We start from the raw sequence: 18,737 nt of genomic DNA, 5'->3' as shown, positions 1-18,737 counted from the left end.
AAATATGTTTGAACGTGCACGAGCAAATGAGAATTGAAAGCTATGCCCTAGGGTAAGATTTTTGAGAAAAAAAAAATATATATTTTGGACTGTTCATCATGCAAAGCTATCGTATGGCTTGAAATACATTAATGGCACTTTGATTATGTTTTTTTTTTTTTTTTTTTGGAGTTTTAAAGTCCTTGGTCCCTACATGCTTTATGGAAACATGAAAAGAGCAGCTAGAAAATCTTTGTCTCTTCCAGTATGGGTTTGGAAGAACATGAGGGTGAGTAAATGATTACATAATTTGTATTTTTGGGTAAACTATACATTTTTCACATCAATACACAGCTTCAATCATTTTATACAATATTGTTCAAAAGCATCCTTGTAGAAGAAATATTTGTTTATTTCTCATAAAATAAAAGGTTAACCAAAAAAATCCCCTCTACTATATCTCTGAAATGTGAAAGTCGGAAGTCCATCATTCTGGCTCGTCCCAGAATAAATAGACTTACCTGGCACCATGGAGTGTAAACACCATTAGGATCTTGCTCTCATTCGACAGACAAAAATAAAAGAGCGTGACAGCAAACAGCGAGAACATCTCAAAACTGTCTGATCTGATTAGATGCTGACAAACTATAGAGGGCTTTTAAAGGGATTTGTACAACAGAAGCAGACCACTAGAAACTCGTTATGAAGCTTTCATAAGAAAATTTCCTTTTAAGTAGCAAAAGTGTGTAACTGTTTATATAATAATAATAATAATAATAATAATAATTTCTTTCTTACCCCCTTGGTGAATTGCTTGTCAAGCATAAATCTAACTACATTTTAGCTTAAAGCAAGAAAGAAAAAACTATTTTCCAATGTAATATTGAAGTTACAATGAGGCATTTACAATGGAAGTAAATCAGGCCAATTTTTGAAGGGTATTAAGGAAGAAAAGTAAAGCTTATAATTTTATAAAAGCACTTATAATAATTCTTCAGTTTAAACTCATGTAATATTAGAGCTGTAAAGTTGTTTATATAATTCTTTACAGTCATTTTAGAGTTTGTTGACATTAGGTCATCATGACAACAATTGCTTACATCTTGTGGGTATACATTTTAAACAGAGAGTATTTTAACGATTACGGATGGGCCCCATTCACTTCCATTGCAAGTGCCACACTGTTACTAAGGCCCTATCATTTCAGCATTGCGGAAAACACGGACAGAATCACGGAATCCAATCATAAAAACTTAATTAAATATAAATTTGGGATTAAATTCATGAATAAATGCACAACTAATCACATTAACATAATGTTACATGCACCAGTTTTTTCTGTTCCATTTTCTCTTTGAGAGGCTGCTAATTGGATGAGGGGGAGACTTTATTTGGTTAATACCTGATGCCCTAACTATTTAACAGGTGCTGGCTGCCCTAGGAAACCAGTTCTTTTGTTTGCTGTGTGTTTGAGGGTTGTTGAGATTAATTTTCTTTATTTTGGAAAAGGCTGGTGAGTTTGTACTTTGACAAAATAATTATCATATGACAATAGCCTCCTCCCCTACCCAGTGCAGTTTACATTTCAAGTTCAAGGAAATCCACTGTTAAAAAGTAAAAAAATTAATTAAGTTCAATAAATGCATGATGTTTCCAAAGTCAATGTCAATCCTGTTAATAATCCTTTAATAATCGTGATTTCAATATTGACCAAAATAATTGTGATTATGATTTTTGCCATAATCGAGCAGCCCTACCACAAATGCTGTTGACTGAGCTTAACTTGTATTGAAACCGGAATATTCCTTTAAATCCAGATATTTTCTCTGAAAAGAAGTCTTTTTAATTCTTGGAAAATTAGGCTCCTCGTGCAAATCTATCTTGTTTTAAGGATTTTTAGATATTTCACTGGAAAACATTAATTAATAAATTATTAAGAATTTTTTTTTTCAGTGAATTAGCACTGTTCTGGAATCAGGTGTTCCTTTTTGTCCATTGAGAGTCTAATCAGAGCAGAGAGGGTCATCTTATCCTAGCTTATTGCTGGGATACGCGCACAGGCCATTTTCCACCCTTCCGTTACCGGGAAGGTTGTGAGATTAATTGGTTTGAGCGTGATGAAGTCATACTGGCCATGAGTAAAGATGTGATAGTGTAGTTTAACAGCAGTGTTCTCTGACTGCAAGCTCTGTCAGGCTGAATCGCTCAGAGTGAGCAGTCTGATTAAACAATAAAAACCATCGGCTTTCATTGTTTAATTAGCTTCACCTAACCCTAACCCTTCCACACAAAGATCTACCCACAACTATCATTGAAATGCACCTGTATTATTACTAAAGTACTGCATATTTACTAAAGGATGTACAAACACATTTATGCATTGGTGATGAAATGAATACTGAGAATAAAAAACCAATGCATTGATTAGGAATTTAATAATTGATTACAATTACAATAATAGTGCCACATTTATTACATTTTCATTTCTTATCCAATTGTGACGAAGAGGAGGGCATAGCCGGGCCGTGAGGATGCACAGCCGGCGCTGAATTGTCCTAGCCAGGAAGGGGGATAAAGACAAGCCGGAGGCACCACACTGAGAGAGACACAGTCAACATAACTTTAAATGACATAAATCAACTTAAACAAACATAAACACATACACAACGGCCGCATATGTGTGTGTGTGTGTGTGTGTGTGTGTGTGTGTGTGTCTCTCTCTCTCTCTCTCTCTCTCTCTCATCTCTCTCTCTCTCTCTCTCTCCCTCCTGGCTGATTAGGACAATTCAGCGCCGGGCGTTCTTCCTCATGGTCCAGCCACACCCTCCTCCTCATATGTTTTTGAAAATAATGAATCATACCAAAATTAAATTGAAGAAAAAAACTGACCTAAATAAAATCATAACCAAATTCATTGCATCATTTAGTAAGGAATCATAATTAAATCAATTAGTCGTCAAAGCTTAGATCTAATTTGAACCTTCATTTTTAAGAGTGCAAGTTTGTAAATGACATAGACCAGGAAGCTTTAGGAACAAAACTCACCTCTGATTGGAAGCCCTTGAGCAAAGGAGCTATCTGTTTACGCAAATCCTGCAACAGAAAAACAGAGAACAGTTTATTTTATATAACTATTTCACTAAATATTTTAGATTTCAAAAAGTGCTAGAAATAAACAGATTTTATTATTAGAGATAGAGGGTTTGACTTATTTTTCAACATAATTTATCGGTTATTGGTTCCTTATATCAGGTGTAACAAAAAATTGGGGATATTTTTTTGTTTATGAAAATATTAATAGAACGATAATCTGTTTGACTATTTATTTTTCCATCATTATTCATTAGTTATTGACTCCTTAATATCAATTGTAATGAACCGTTTTTTTGTAAAAAAATCAATAATGATTATTGTCAGAAAGCAGAAATAAAACCATTTATGCATATCAGTTATATTAGACACTTAAACATTAAAACAATAGGTCACAAAAAACAGTGTTCGATCACCACATAATGTTGATCATATTCAGTATTTCTTTTTGCTTTAGGAACTCAGGATATTTAGAGCAGTCAATGTGAAACATCTGATCTCAGACGGAGAAAAAGACAGAAAAAACACTAAATATATTCAAATGGATATCTTAATTTATCAAATGTCCCAGGGCTGGTTTTGTTCTCTTCAAAAAAAACAAAAAAAAAAAAACAGCAAGAGCACACACGTGTGTATCTACACACACAATCACTCTCACAAACACAAAGAATATCACCTTGTACTACACTTGATTATGGGCAAAGGACAGTGTGTGCTGTAAGGAATGTATATGTTTTTATTCACGTACTCTCTCTCTTTCTCTCTTTTTTTTTCCTTGCATGAGTTCTCCATGACTCAGTCCTTTCTGCTTCAAAAACTGCTCATGCAAGAGAAAAAAAAGCAAAGTGCAGCCGCCACATGCATGCATGCATACAGTATGTGTGTTACAACGTTCCAGCGAAAAGCTACTCAATAAGTTCTCAGAAATGCACCGTGGAAGATTTAAAACGGTAATCTATTACTAGCCAATATCGTCTTGTCAAAGTTACACATGAATGAGCTGCTTTTCGGCTCAAGTTTTAGAAAGATTTGATTATTTATTTATTTTTATTTTTTTCAAAAGAAATAAAAAAATCTGCTCCGACAACAAACAGTGTCTTTGTTTTCGGGTTTGGGAGGCAGCGTACCTCCCTCCTCTTACGGGGCTCTTACAGTAGAGTTATTTTGATGCTGTGGTATTAAAGTATATCAGATTAAGATGAGCATCAATGCCTCTTTCATATGAACATAGGGTGGGTGTTTCAACATGAAATGACATTACACATGGCTGTGAATAAATCTCCCGACTGGACAAAAAGCCCTCACATTAAAAGTCAGTATAGGAATCCCTACCACGCACAAACGCATTACTTAGTGCTGGGGTCGAATAAAACGGCGCCCTGAGTGCTGTAAACGCCGGAACGTAGGCCATTACACCGCTGCAGCATAAAGATATACACATCATTACTGAAGCTGCTCGTGTTTCAATAGGAGTGTAGGAGTAACCAAAGCAGATATATTTAATATAATGGGCACAAAAGAATTTGACTTTGCAGGCAAAGTGGTAAATTTTCCTTCTTTATTTCCCCCAATCCAACTTTCTCAATTTTTTTTTATTAGTTTGTTTTCTGTAATTTAAATGTTGATTAACTATACACCAATATAAATTGATCAGTCAGACTGATCAATCGGGCAATATTTGATCATTTTGAGACTATCTGCCTAAGTCAACAACTATGCATAAATGCTGATAAACAGAAGTTGTAGTTCTATTGATAGCTTTGTCTACAAATAATAAATACACTACCAGTCAAAGTTTTGGACACACTTGACTGAATTCATGTTTCTAATGATCTCTGGTCTAAAGGCAATGCATTAATGTTTGAAATTAGTTTTGAAGACAAATATAAATTGTGCCTATGACTATATTTTGATATACACTGTATATAAGTATATCTATTCAATGTAATAATTTGGATTATTTAATTGTTTTGATGCCTTATTTATAAAGAATGAGTAAATGTGTTGAAAATGTTAGCAAAATAATTGTTAATTTATTTTTACATTGTTGTGTACTCTATGTATCCCTATTATTACACGACAGGTAACACTTTACAATAAAGTTGGTGGTGGCTCAGTGGTTGAGGTTCAGGGTTACTGACCAGAAGGTCGGGGTTCAAGCCCCAGCACCACCAAGATGCCACTGTTGGGCCATTGAGCAAGGCCTTAACTCCAGGTTGTTCCAGGGGGACTGTCCCTGTAATAAGTGCACTGTAAGTTGCTTTGGATAAAAGCCTCTGCCAAATGCATAAATGTAAATGTAAATTTCTACCTACACTTATACATTTTAACAATCAAATGTTGTAACACAAGTTAATGCATTATTAACTAGCACAAACAAACAGTGAATAATAGTTTCTAGTATCTAGTTCTCATAAATTAACATTAACAAAGATTATTAAATGCGATAAAAATGAAAGTCCATTGTTCATGAAATCTTATTTAATAAAAAATTATGAGGTATGCAACCACATTGTAAAGAGCTACCAAAATATATGTAGACTGTCAATATTAAGAATGTCCCAACACCATTTTGTTTTTGAGAACGAGTACCAATGCTTCCTTTTTGGTACTTGCCGATGCGGAGTCCAATACCCGTTTTCAGTTTTATTTTTTCTTAAATTGCATACAAACAGTTCATTTAAATGTTATGATCAAACTGGTGTTTACATAATTGAATTATTTAAAACTATATAAAATATAACAATAACATTTAGTTATATTTTGTCAAAAACAGATACATAACAGAGCATCACGTATATGAGATATTGCTTAAAATACAATTACTATATTTATTTATTAGTAGCAGTAGTAGTAGCAGTATAGTGAATATTACATACATACACAGTAGTGATCTATTTCTGTCATACTTTTTTTCATTTAAATTGAGCTTTTATTTTGAAGTGTTTGTGTTGCTATAACAGTACCTCCTAAATTGGGAAAAGCCTGTCACTACATGACTCAAAGTGATTATTAAAAGGCTACCATTTAAATAAATATGTAGTCTGTATGGGCCTTGCGCTACAAAGTGAATTAGCGCTCTGCTCATCTACTACAAACAGAGCATGCGATGCTCAAGATGGTGTTTTCCATGTACAAGTCAAGGAGCTCTGAATGGTATGAGCACTTTGTGCCTTTATGCACAACACCGGCTCCACACATTCACAAGCACAAACATTTGAAGCGCGCAGCACATGCAAACTATATATTTATCTCATTAAATTGCAGCTTTTGCGGTTAAATAATCTCACTAGGACATAATGTGATTTTAATTAGTGCACAGAATCTTTACGTAATGACATTCGTACGTCAGATGGTATCAGAGAATTTTTACATGCATGAGAAAAAGTACACGAGCGTGGTATTGAACCTGATTTGGATACCAGTATCGGTACTTCCCTAGTCAATATAATGCTAATATTATGTAAATATTAGCATTATATTAACCAGCAGCCACTCAACTCTATAGATATCAGCATTGGCCATTAAAAACCATGTCGACCTGGTTGAGCGATGTGTACAGGCTACATGTCCATTGTGATAATCAGGTAACATGATAACAAGACAAGATTCTTGCAACAGGCTGATGTCTGCATCTCTCACCCATGTTCCATTGAGAATGAGAGAGAGAGAGAGAGAGAACGCAATGGCAGAGAGCAGACAGAAGTGGTGGAGGATAGCTATGACCCCGCTGCACTCTTCATCTTCCCAGCGCGAACAGCTGGGCCTCCGTTTTCGCTCTCCCCCCACACTGGCTACTGTACAGATGACATTTATGTAAGTGCCGCACCAGAGGGGGCAACGTGACCAGGAGGAAACATCCCTCAACATCTGGTTTCAACAAAATACTCGGGCCTGGCCAAAAGAGAGTTCCCCTGCACGCCTTGAGCACCATTCCTGCTCTATTTCTCTCCTACTCCATCTTTCTCTGCAGATGCAATCGGCCTGCGTTTGTTCGCAGGGACTGCAGTGCATAAAAATACATATATATCATTAACGAATGGATAAAATGCTTAGCAATAAAACTAAATCTGCAGGAATGGGGCCAGCTTTGAGCATGTGCAAATCGTTGTTAAATCCAAGGGGTTTGAAGAAGGAAACACAATCTTTTGGACTACTGCAGTAAGTAAATGGTGACCGTGAAGTTAAAACATGTCATCTGTGAAAAATCGTGCAACATGATGGACGCTTAACAGCTGAATGTGCAAAACTGACGCAACCACACTTCATGAATGAACAAGAGAGAAAGTTATAGTGATATATTGGCTGGGACAATAAAATTGTATTCCAATTTCACAACAGAGGCCTCACTTTACTTCCCTGGGTTATTTTTGTCACTTTGTGACATTTTTGCCTCAAGGGCTCTCAGATCAGCATTATACTTGTACTCTTTAATCAGTGTTGATATCAGTATCGATATTGTCATTAATCAGAAATTATTTCCTTACTATTGCTCATCGAATAATCCATATAAATGAAACACTGGAACGCTACCTGCAGAACTCGTGCAAACAAACTAATTTGTCTCTTTCCAATCAGGGTTCCTCATTCAAAAAAAACAAATACAGATCCACTTAAATTCTTTGCCAGCCACCCTCTTCTAACACCTTTACATCTTTTAAACCATCAGTTTGCCAGATAACATAGCTGCCAGGGCCAACCTTGTGAATTATTTACCATTAATGTGAGCCACCCTCTCTATACCCCTCCTCCCACTCCCTTCATTATACCACATCACATGCCAACCAGTACTGGCACAATGGCATCTGGCACTGGGATGGCATTGCCTTAGTGGAATCAGGCCAGTCATGTTTTAAACTGGTGTCTACAGTTATACCATCTTAACTCGGTAGGTGTGGTGATCAACTGTTCCATTTAATCGTATCTGATTGACCGATGTGTGATTCCAAGAATATAAATTAGGGTTATTTAGGAAAACGACCAACATCCAGATGCAGGTCAAAATCTATTTAGTCACAGATTCATGTTGCTTTGCATTATGCTTCTACATAAGATTGAAGTACAATTCTGATACATAAGCTGAGTTATATCTTGGTCCACATGGATTGTACATGCTGTTTTCACTTTCCACATTGACTCTAGGGGAAAATCTTTGGAATTCTGCAGAAATTAACTGAAATATGGTCAAATGTGTTAAACAGAGTGAAGGTGACCAAACAGAGTTGCAAAAATCATAAATGACAGGCGTTTAAATTCTCAATTTCAGTAGATGCTTACCTAAAGTATATTTGCCACATTTAATATGATTGAAGACTTATTTTTCTATCCTTCTATGCTTTTATACAATGGTGATGAAATGATATTAGGGGCAATTCAACAAACGGCTCAGTGAATAATGCTTTATGTTTGAGCACAGTGGATTCTCCTGGAAAATGGCTTGTTCTGCAAGTCATAAATCCTAAGACCTGCACTGGAAATGGTGGAAACAGGAAAGCACATGGTATCGTTTGTCCACTGGATGTGTTCTGCTGTCTTTCCCTGTCTTCTGTATGTAGAATCTCCATTCAACAATGTCAAGGAGCATCACCCCACTCGTTATTCACAAGTACACACACGCACACAAGCACACACACACACGCCGCGCGCACGCGCATAAAGAGAAGAGTGCAGTCATGATGTATTATAGGAGAGTTCACTGATAAGAGATAGGCCACTATAGAGGAACACACTCACACACATTCAAACATTCTACAAGAAACAGTACTGAGACATTTTACCGAAAGTGTCTGACACCAAAGTGCACTGTCAGCTTCTGTTCACGAATCTGTAAAATCAGATATTTTACAGGTTCTTTACTGAGTACCCATCATTGGTTCATTTTTGGAGATGCTGAAGCATAGCAGAGCACTTGTGAAGTGATGGAAATAAAAGATAACAAGAAAAACAAAACTAGATTTGTAAATTTTATGAAGAAATTGTGAGTTCAAAATTTGCCACCATTATGTTAGGGTGTAGTAGGTGTTACCAGGGCATGCTATGCAGTTGATAGAGTTTTGCTTGGAGGCTGCTCACTGGTCCAAGTCAAAAGAGCCCACCCCAAGTCTCTTTAGCTGCATTTCCACTGTTTGGCCAATTGAGGGTGTGCTAGTGCGTGCCAGGGTCAGCTGCGTTCTCCAATGGCCTTTGGCCCACAGATTAAGTTTGGGCCAAACAAGGCCAATTAGGGATAGAGGAGGGGTCAATGTCAAAGGATGAGTTTTGCCGAACCTCAGCGCATCGGTACAGGTTTAGAAAAAAAAAAAAAATGCGGGCAGAGTACAAATCCGTTAAAATGCACAATGGGCAAAGCAGTGTCCAAAGAAAGATATTTCCATGGTTCGAGATCATGGCCAGAGCGCTGGGACATCTTCTTACTGTTAGTGTATAGACCAATCAGGACACCATGGTGGTTACAGTCGGTGAGATGTCAACGCTAACTTGCTAGCTAGCTAATGTTTACATTTGATATAAACTCGATATTCTACATAAATAGATAACATGATACCTCAGATTGAGTTTCCCTTTGAGCTTTTCCCTCTTGGGGTGTGTGACATTGGAACCAGGGTGATGTATTAAGGGTGGGATTTAGGGCAATGTTGAGGGGCTATTGGCCTGATGTTGGGAACGCAGATCGATTTTGGTCTTGCGGCTCGAGGTCAGAGGATATTGGTCCCGGCTGGCCAGTTGATAGCCCTGACTCACACTGGCCCAATAGTGGAAAAGCGGTTTATGATATTCTGGCTCCTAGCTTTTCAATTTTCATTTTCAGAACACCTCTCCTTAGCAAGCAACATGATTTGAGGTATCATTCATGTACACAAAAAAGTCAAGCACATCCAAAACAAAGCAGAAATACAATGCGGAATCTATACATTTAAAAAAATAAAATAATAATAATACAATTTAAAAGAACAAAAAAGGAAACACACACCTGGAAAAATTCCATGAACAGGATTTTAATTCATAACTGACATTTCAAACATCCCGCTCTTCCTCAGCCTTAAACACTCATTAGTCTGCCATGTGATCTATACTATTTAAAATGGCGGCCTAATGAGTGTTTTTTCATGTCAGAGGAAGAGCGGAATGCTCAAAACACAACTTACAAGTTAAAATCCTGTTCATGGAAGATTTCCAAGTGTGCATTTAATTTTGCCTTAGCAAGCACCACTAATAAAAAGAAGCAAAACAATCAAGATAAAAAAAAACAAAACAAAAAAATGCTTTTCTTAAACCAGCAACGCTTTATAACTCTATATGGCATGTATACATATGTGCATCATAGCTTACCTATAGCTCCCTAAGAATATTTGTATTTATTTGGGTGTGTGGGAGTGTGTTTGTGTCTCTGTGTGCACAGCTGTGCATGCATGTCTACGAGTAGGCGTGTCTGCGTGCCCTCTTTGGTGCTCCCACACCCTTAAGGTCACAGTCAATTAAGCCAGACGGAGACCAGACCCAATGCATTCAGCCTGTTTTCAGCTCCACCTTAGAACTTACACGCTCTCTCAACCACACATAGTCATGAGAGGGAAAAAGTGCACTGTATAACAGTATGAAGACTGATCATTACAGTTGGAAAAAATGAGAAACAGATAAAATGGATTGTGTGAGTGTGTGTGTGTGGGGGGGGGTCCATTTGCCCCCATGCTGATGAATGCCCCCAGACGCTGGTCTGGTAATGAGGTCACGGAACTGTCAGACAGACACCCAAATAAAGCCGCCGTGATCTAGGACCAGCCTGTCTCTTAGACACACACTGTTGATGGAGGCTATCAATCACACAAACACACAGCTTTAATAATACAAATCACAAAGAATTGTTAAATTGGGAAAAAATACAATAAATAATTGAATTGTTGAAAAAATACATACAAGCTGAAATTACAGATACTGAACATCTGATACTGATAAGAGATACAGCTCATTTTTACATTTGAGGGCCCAATAATTGATATGAAGAATTTTTTTTTAGTTATTGTTTCATTTATATATAAATATATAAAAAAATACAAAATAAACACATTTCCCCCCTTTTTTTTTTTTATCTCAAACCATCACAAAATCTTTTCAGAGCATCCCAGACAAAAAGGGTCCCATTTATTCTACACATGGTTAGCTTAGGCCAATGAGAGGGGAGGGGGGAGTTAAAGCAAAGAAAGCAGGGGAAAAAAGAACTTTTCTTTGGCAATTAGTTCTGATGAGCAGGTTTGTTAGGCAGCAGCTATTGAAGGTCTATTTATAGAGATTGCTTGAGGAGAAAAACCTGAGATGCAGCCATGTAGATCAGAGGAAGAGGGGGATGAAAGAAGGGAAATGAAAGAGGAAAGGGGGGATGGTGAAAAGACATGGCCTTCTGCCTCGGAGGAATGCAGGGCAGCCATGGCTTGGTGATGAAATGGTCTCGCAAATGTGTGAACATCCTGCCTGGCCCCTCGTCCCATATGACACCATTTGTTTGCATTTTTTCCCTGTATTTGGTTCATCTTAGAGTGTCGGAAATAAAGCTGGAGAGAGTATTTTTTCTATGTTAAAATGCTTTCTCTAATCCCTTCTGAATATGCAGAAACAACTAAGGATATGTTCACATTAATCCGGATACAACTGAAAACGGCGTTTTTGTATTTAAAACACTCTCCGTCCACACTGCCGTTTTCAAACATTTTCTAAAAGTTGCCTGTCCACACTAAAACATATGAAAGCTCTTAAATCTCTTTACTGCTTATGTGTAAAAAAGCCGTTCCATGTATGGTCTGAAAAGCAGTTGTCCCAGTGTTTAGTCGTCGGACAGCAGAGTAAACTTTGCTTTTCCTTTGAAAGAATGCATTGTGAAAGTTGTACAAAGTAACATTTATCTTTTACAACACTCTCAAAATGATTAGAAGGCACAATAACAATGTGGGCCGCCATCTTGATTATTTTGGGTTGAATGGATCACATGTGTGGAACACGTGTGGACATGGCCTAAGTAAGCCATTTGTTGATTTTTAAAACACTGTGCTTCTTTGACTATAAAAACATTGCTCTGTTTGTTTGAGCATCCAAACTAGCCAAACTAGCAAAAAAAAGCTGAACCAACAGTGCGAGTCTGGGACAGAACTACCTGGTTTATAGGACAATGGAAGACAGAAAGAAGTTGCAATTCCGTTTCGTGACACTAGTCGAGCAGAAATTACACCCTTTAGCTTTAAATTATTTAATAAGGCTAATATTTCCCCCTGGAATTTAATTTCAGGAGCATTTTTGACCTTTGTATGGGATTGTTTTCTACCCATATAAATACACAGCATGTGTCCATTTATGTCAAATTAAAAAAATGTATTGGTCTAGAATGGAAAATAATGAAATATAAAAGAAATATAAATATTGAAAGGTTAGACAACAGAAAATAAAAATGATTCACTTTAAGAACAATTATTAACTATCTGGGTGCTTTTGTCCCTTTTATTGGCTTTTTTTTGCCCCAAGCCCTGAGGTAAATTTCTGACCATGCCTCCTTCGGGCCGAAAGGCCTTTACACATTTGTGGAATCAGCTTACACCCAAACGTGCGCTCATTAACTGACAGAATGAGTATACACAGTGATTATTAATTTATTTGGAGTCAACAGGTTTGTTGACCACACATCAGAGACGAACATGTGGGAACGAGCTGTGCAAAGCTCGTCTTCTGTATAAAAAAAAAAAGTGCCTACCAGATATCGGTCTCAGGCTTTTTCCATTCAGGGTGCATAATTGTCAACATTCCTCTTAAAAGCATATTCCATGGAAACAGCCCCCCTCCATTCGTCTGAACCTTGTGAAAACTTTAAATAGTGTTTTATGTTGCACGATTATTTCTGCCTTGTAATTCTGTCAGAGGGTGGAGGGGGTCTTGGGCTCTGAAAATTACCTCAAATAAAACATGTGGTGGGAGGAGGCTGATGCAAGTGTCTTTTGTGAACACAAAGACATTTTGGAGGACGTATAAAAGAGAAATGGACGTAAACAAAGGACAAATGGGCAGGGTAGTGGAAATGTTCAAGAGAAGCTGGTAGATTTAACCATATTGGGTAAAAAAAGGTGGCGTGCACTCAAACAATTAAATAAAATACTGACTAACACAGCAAACACAGTTAAAAGGATAGGTTGCCCAAAAATGTCAATTCTGTCATCATTTACCTAATCAACCTAATGTTTTTCCAAACCAATATTACTTTCTTCTGTGGAACACCACAGACTTTTATTTTTATATTCTGGCCATTTTGTCTACATAATGAAAATGCATGGGGGTGTCCATTTCTAAAATGACAAAAAATACTATAAACGTGTCATATAAGCTGTCTGTACAACTATAAGCTATCGTATGGCTTCAGAAAACTTGGAATAGAGTGCATGAGTCATATGGACCACTTTTATGATCCTTCTATGGTGCTTTTTTGTCATTTAGGAGTTTGAAAGCCCCAGAAATCATTAATAAATTCACATTTTGTGTTCCACATAAGAAGAAATGACATAGTCAGGAGGGTGAGTAAATGACAGGATTTACGTTTTTGGGTGATCAATCCTTTTAAAGCACACATGCACACACATATACTCACGTCACATATGATTACTCTGCAAAAAAACAAAACTAGGTCCATCATACGCAAAGACTATAAATACATACACATACAACAATTTGCTACAGCTGAGAAGACATCTGTTTCACAGTGTCTAGACTTCGACCATGAACTACATTCACCGTTTAATATAAAATATCAATTTATGGGATAGGGTTTCAGGCCTTACTGATTCAAGATCAGCATTGAGATTGAGGGACAGAATTGCAGAGCTACTGCCAGCTCACCTCCCTCAGGAGAATCACACAGCCCACAAATCAGTTTAATGTTTTACTGACAGCCATAGCTGTTCACAGGAGGGATCACAACTGTGCAACTGCCCCCCTCGCTGCTGAATAAAGTGAAACTGAAGTCTGTTCTCTGCAGACATTTCACCTGGAGAAGAGAAACAGGCTCCGTATGGAAAGAAAAACCATGTATTTGTGGAGAGGAGAAATTTTGTCTGTTAGGAGCTGGAGCAACTGTATCTGGAATGGAAAAACAGTGTCTGTAGGAAGGAGAATCTGTGGATCGGTTGTTTATAAAAGGGAGAGATTGTGTCTACGTGGAGAAAAGATGTCATGAGTTTGATGAGGAGAAAATGTGTTAGGTTCTAAATGAAGTTCCAAATGGGATGGGGTCTCAGAGCTTAAGCATAGTACCATGCTCAAGCCCCTCCATTATGGACAGCATGCTGAATCGGTTTACCTTAATGCTCTCAGGGTCTGTTTGAACTGGTGAACTAGTGAAACAAGAGGCTCCCTTACAAAAATCGAGAGTTCTGGCAAACTTGTCGCAGATTTGCCACTCATTATTTTCACATGCAAATGAGCTTTGGGGCAAACTCTTCATTGTTGCCAAAGGTATGCTGCAGGTTCACCACTACCGGTGAAGAGCAGCAAAATTCTGGCAAACATTTGTAATGTTTATTGTATTATTTATATTTTTGGTAATGTTTGTAATATGTTATGTGAAAATAATAAGTGGGAAATCTGCATCAAGTTCGTAATAATTCTAGATTTTTTGTAAGGGCTGTGTTGAGAAGGATATAGCCTTCTGCAGGCAGAGATCCAAAAAGATGTGGTTGCTTCAAACTTTTTAGCACTTTTAGTGCAGTTCACATGCATTGTGAAAGAAAAGCACTGCAGATTCAAGCATAACTTAACTTCTTTCTGTCTTCCATTGTCCTATAAACCAGGTAGTTCTGTCCCAGACTCGCACTGTTGGTTCAGCTTTTTTTTGCTAGTTTGGCTAGTTGGGATGCTCAAACAAAAAGAGCAATGTTTTTATAGTCAAAGAAGCAGTGTGTTTTAAAAATCAACAAATGGCTTACTTAGGCCATGTCCACACGTGTTCCACACATGTGATCCATTCAACTAAAAATAATCAAGATGGCGGCCCACATTGTTATTGTGCCTACTAATCATTTTGAGTTATTATAAACATCTACAAACGCGGCACAGTATAACAGAAAGAAAGGAGATGAAGCGTGTCATAAGATGCGGAACATTGTAAACTGTCAAACACACACTGACACTCTTACATTTTACATTTATGCATTTGGCAGACGCTTTTATACAAAGCAACTTACAGAGCACTTATTACAGGAACAATCCCACCGGAGCAACCTGGAGTTAAGTGCCTTGCTCAAGGACACAATGGTGGTGGCTGTGGGGATCGAACCAGAGACTTTCTGTTTACCAGATTACCAGTTATGTGCTTTAGACCACTACACCACCACCACTCCACTGCACTTTGTGTCAAAATAAAAGCTCCAGGGAAGGTAAATATGACTGAAATTACTTTTATATAAAAAAAAATCTAATCCTCAAAATAATAATGATAATTCAGTATTATATTTCAATATTAAACTTGACTGGGTCCCACAGTAATAAGTATTATGCAATATTCAACTGGTTTCCAAAAAAACAAGTGAAGTAGTTTTAAACAAAGTTTTACTAAAAATATATTTATCTTATAAAAGGTAAATAATGCTTTCTATTACGCTACTATGTATAATTTTATATAAAATATCAAAGTGCATATTAATAAAAACGATTAATCTCATTCTCTTGTGTTCATTTAGTAAAAAACTTTAAAACATGCCTTCATTATTTTAAATATATTTTTATTCAATGCCTTAAAAATATTGAATTTACTTGGCTAGAATTGCTCTTTGGATAAAATGATGGTTCATCTAATAAAAATAAATACATACATAAAAAAACCTTTTGAGCCATTTCTGAGCAAATTTTTTAAATATTTATCGAATATCGTCAATAGGCTGAAAAAAAACGATGAGATGGCATTCATGTTAAATTCATGGATGCAAGACAATCACTGGAAAACGTTTATGATACTTCCTCAGCTGACGTTATTGCTCCAAATATTCGATTACGCCTTGACATGTGTGTCATGTATACTTGGACAGACAGATGAAGACTAGCTCAACTTCGCACAAAAAATTTCTGTGGCTCAATTATAACTGTGCATGTAAATGTACTGTGTACTTGTAAAAGAGCGAATGTGTTAGCTTGTCAAGGAGATAGTGTTTTTTTTAAAGAGGAGAGAGAATTAAAAGTATCTATTTGAAAGGGAGCAATTGTGTAAGCTTGTACAGGTAAAACGGTGTCTGGTGAACCGGTGTTGCCTTGACAAGCAGAGAATTTGTCTGATTGAAAAAGAGACTGTGTTAGACTGTTAAGGAGAGAATGTGTCAAACAGACCGTGTTAAGCTTGTAAAGGAGAGACTACAGTATGTATGCGTGGAAAGCAGACTGTGTTAGCTTGTAAAGGAAATACAGTGCTTCTTTGCAGAGGAGAAACTGTGCGTGTTTGAAAAATTGAGACTGTGCCTGTATGTGGAGGTCAGCGCGCCCCGCTGTAGCAGAGGGAGCGCACAGAGCGTAAACACATTAACGTCACTGTGCTGCTGTACGCTCGGCTGCATTCACAGACTCTGACTCATCAGGGCTAGAATGGGAAACAGAGGACACTGGCAAGAGGGAGGACCAGTGCAGTCACACACTTGCAACTGACATACACTTGCAGATATAATTAAACATACACAAACAAACCTATCCATCCACAATTGAATATATTAGTGTATGAAAGTACATAGTACAGTCAGCCTCAGTCCTCTGAAATGGGAATAAATTGCTGTATACACTATATAGTAAACATACTATGACCTATTATGCATGCTGCCATATAAACAAAGCAGCCACATGACTACAATTAAGTACAAATATCATCTGGAAAGCATTTGAAAAAGTTAAAACCTGAGAATCGATGTCAGTAGCCTGCATGACATTAGAGGTTTACTAGCTGGTTTTACGTGCCGTTACAACATCACACTTTACACAGTCTTTCATTTAAGGAGAACCGTAAACGTCAACAACCATTACCTCATCGCTGTGAACAGAGTCACATGGCCCACACGACACCAGTCAAAGCTCTACACTGCAAAAAATAGCTAACTTACACCTTCGCCTGCCCATTTCTCTGTCCCACTCACTATAAACAACATTTTTGCAGGTGCAAGCGTCCAACGGTGCCCAGTGGAAATTTCAGGCCCCGCTCACCCATCGACAGAAACAATATTATCATACACAATAATGGGTTTTCTGTGTTCGGCAAAGCGCAGATTCCATTACAGCTAAAAGCAAACAGTGATGCTGTTGAGTCATGCCTATTAAGCACTATAAATACAGACCTGCTCTGTGCTAATGGTCTGTAGCCTTGGCACCTCAACCGCAGGAGGCAGATGGACTGATGGGTAGAGACCCAGGCACAGGGGCAGGATGGGTGGATGGAATGACAGCTGTGCCCATATATCTCAGTTCCCTTTAGGTATTGTCACTCAACAGTGGTGAAAATATGAAGGCCACACCCAAATAAAGAGATGACAGGCATGATTGTCGCATTAGTCAGGGCACGGTGTTGGCCCTGGCTGTGTCGCTTAAAATATCCCATCAGGCCAAAGTGTAAAGCAAGCTGCCAAAATAAGTGTTTACCGTACACGATTAAATGGGCCTTGGAGAAGAGAAAACACCAGTTCTCTTATATCACACCCAAAGTTTAAGGACTGTTGAAAGGACACTGTAGCTCTTTTCCAAAGTCTTGCGAACAACATGGGGCCAACATGGGCCCGACAGGACCCAAGAAATCATAAGGTTGGGTTCGTGTACGTTTTTCAGGTATGACTTTGGGTTCACATCGGGTTTGAAATTAATGAAAAAATAAAAAGTCCTACCTAACTTGTTTGACGAACACACATGCACTCTCACTCACAGACATGCACAAATAAACAAATTAGGGGCCGTTCACACGAACGCGTATTTGTGAGCATATGTTCTGTTTTGAATTGATTTTCTATGTAAACAAGTGCTGCACGCATCTCGCAATTTCTTCAGCGTATCCCACAGGACACGGTATAAATACATTTATTTTATTTGATTATTTCTCCCGTTTTCACCCGAATTTGGAATGCCCAATTCCCAATGGACTCTAAGCCGTCGTGGAGGCATAGTGACTCGCCCCACTGAGAGCAAACCAAATTATAGTGACCTCAAGGAGGTTACCCCATGTAATCCTACCCTCCCTAGCAACCGGGCCAATTTGGTTGCTTAGGAGTCACTCAGCACACCCTGGAACTCGCGACTCTAGGGGTGGTAGTCAGCGTCAATACTCGCTGAGCTACCCATGCCCATATTAAAAATACTTTTTAAAAAACCCTTGTTGAGACACCTGTGCTCGGTTTCATTCATAGCGCTGCTTCAGGCTTGTTTTTATACTTGCGTACTATTGTTTGTACAGATGAACGTGGTACCTTCAGGTATTTGTAAATTGCTCCCAAGGATGAACCAGACTTGTGGAGGTCAACCATTCTTTTGATTTTCTCATGATGTAAATGGTAAATGGTCTGCACTTGTATAGCGCTTTTTTTTAACCTTAGACTTTACCAAAGCGCTTTACACTGGGGTATGATGTCAAGCAAAGAGGCACAGAGTTTGAAGGTAGGCCTTAAAATACATCCACAGGTACATCT

At 37.8% G+C, this 18,737-nt stretch overlaps 1 protein-coding gene across 4 annotated transcripts in view; it reads right to left on the bottom strand.

Moving 5' to 3' along the window:
- Positions 1–18,737, bottom strand: part of cux1a (cut-like homeobox 1a) — a 169,481-nt gene that overhangs the window by 93,641 nt on the left and 57,103 nt on the right. For all 4 annotated transcript variants that reach the window (XM_052117670.1, XM_052117672.1, XM_052117671.1 and 1 more), the window contains exon 3: positions 3,025–3,072. In XM_052117670.1, coding sequence (XP_051973630.1) covers positions 3,025–3,072 — 48 coding nt within the window. The remainder of the gene's footprint in view (positions 1–3,024; positions 3,073–18,737) is intronic.

The sequence above is a fragment of the Xyrauchen texanus genome, chromosome 44 (genome assembly GCF_025860055.1).
Source record: "Xyrauchen texanus isolate HMW12.3.18 chromosome 44, RBS_HiC_50CHRs, whole genome shotgun sequence".
Taxonomy (NCBI): domain Eukaryota; kingdom Metazoa; phylum Chordata; class Actinopteri; order Cypriniformes; family Catostomidae; genus Xyrauchen; species Xyrauchen texanus.
This window is presented reverse-complemented; position numbering and strand designations above follow the sequence as displayed.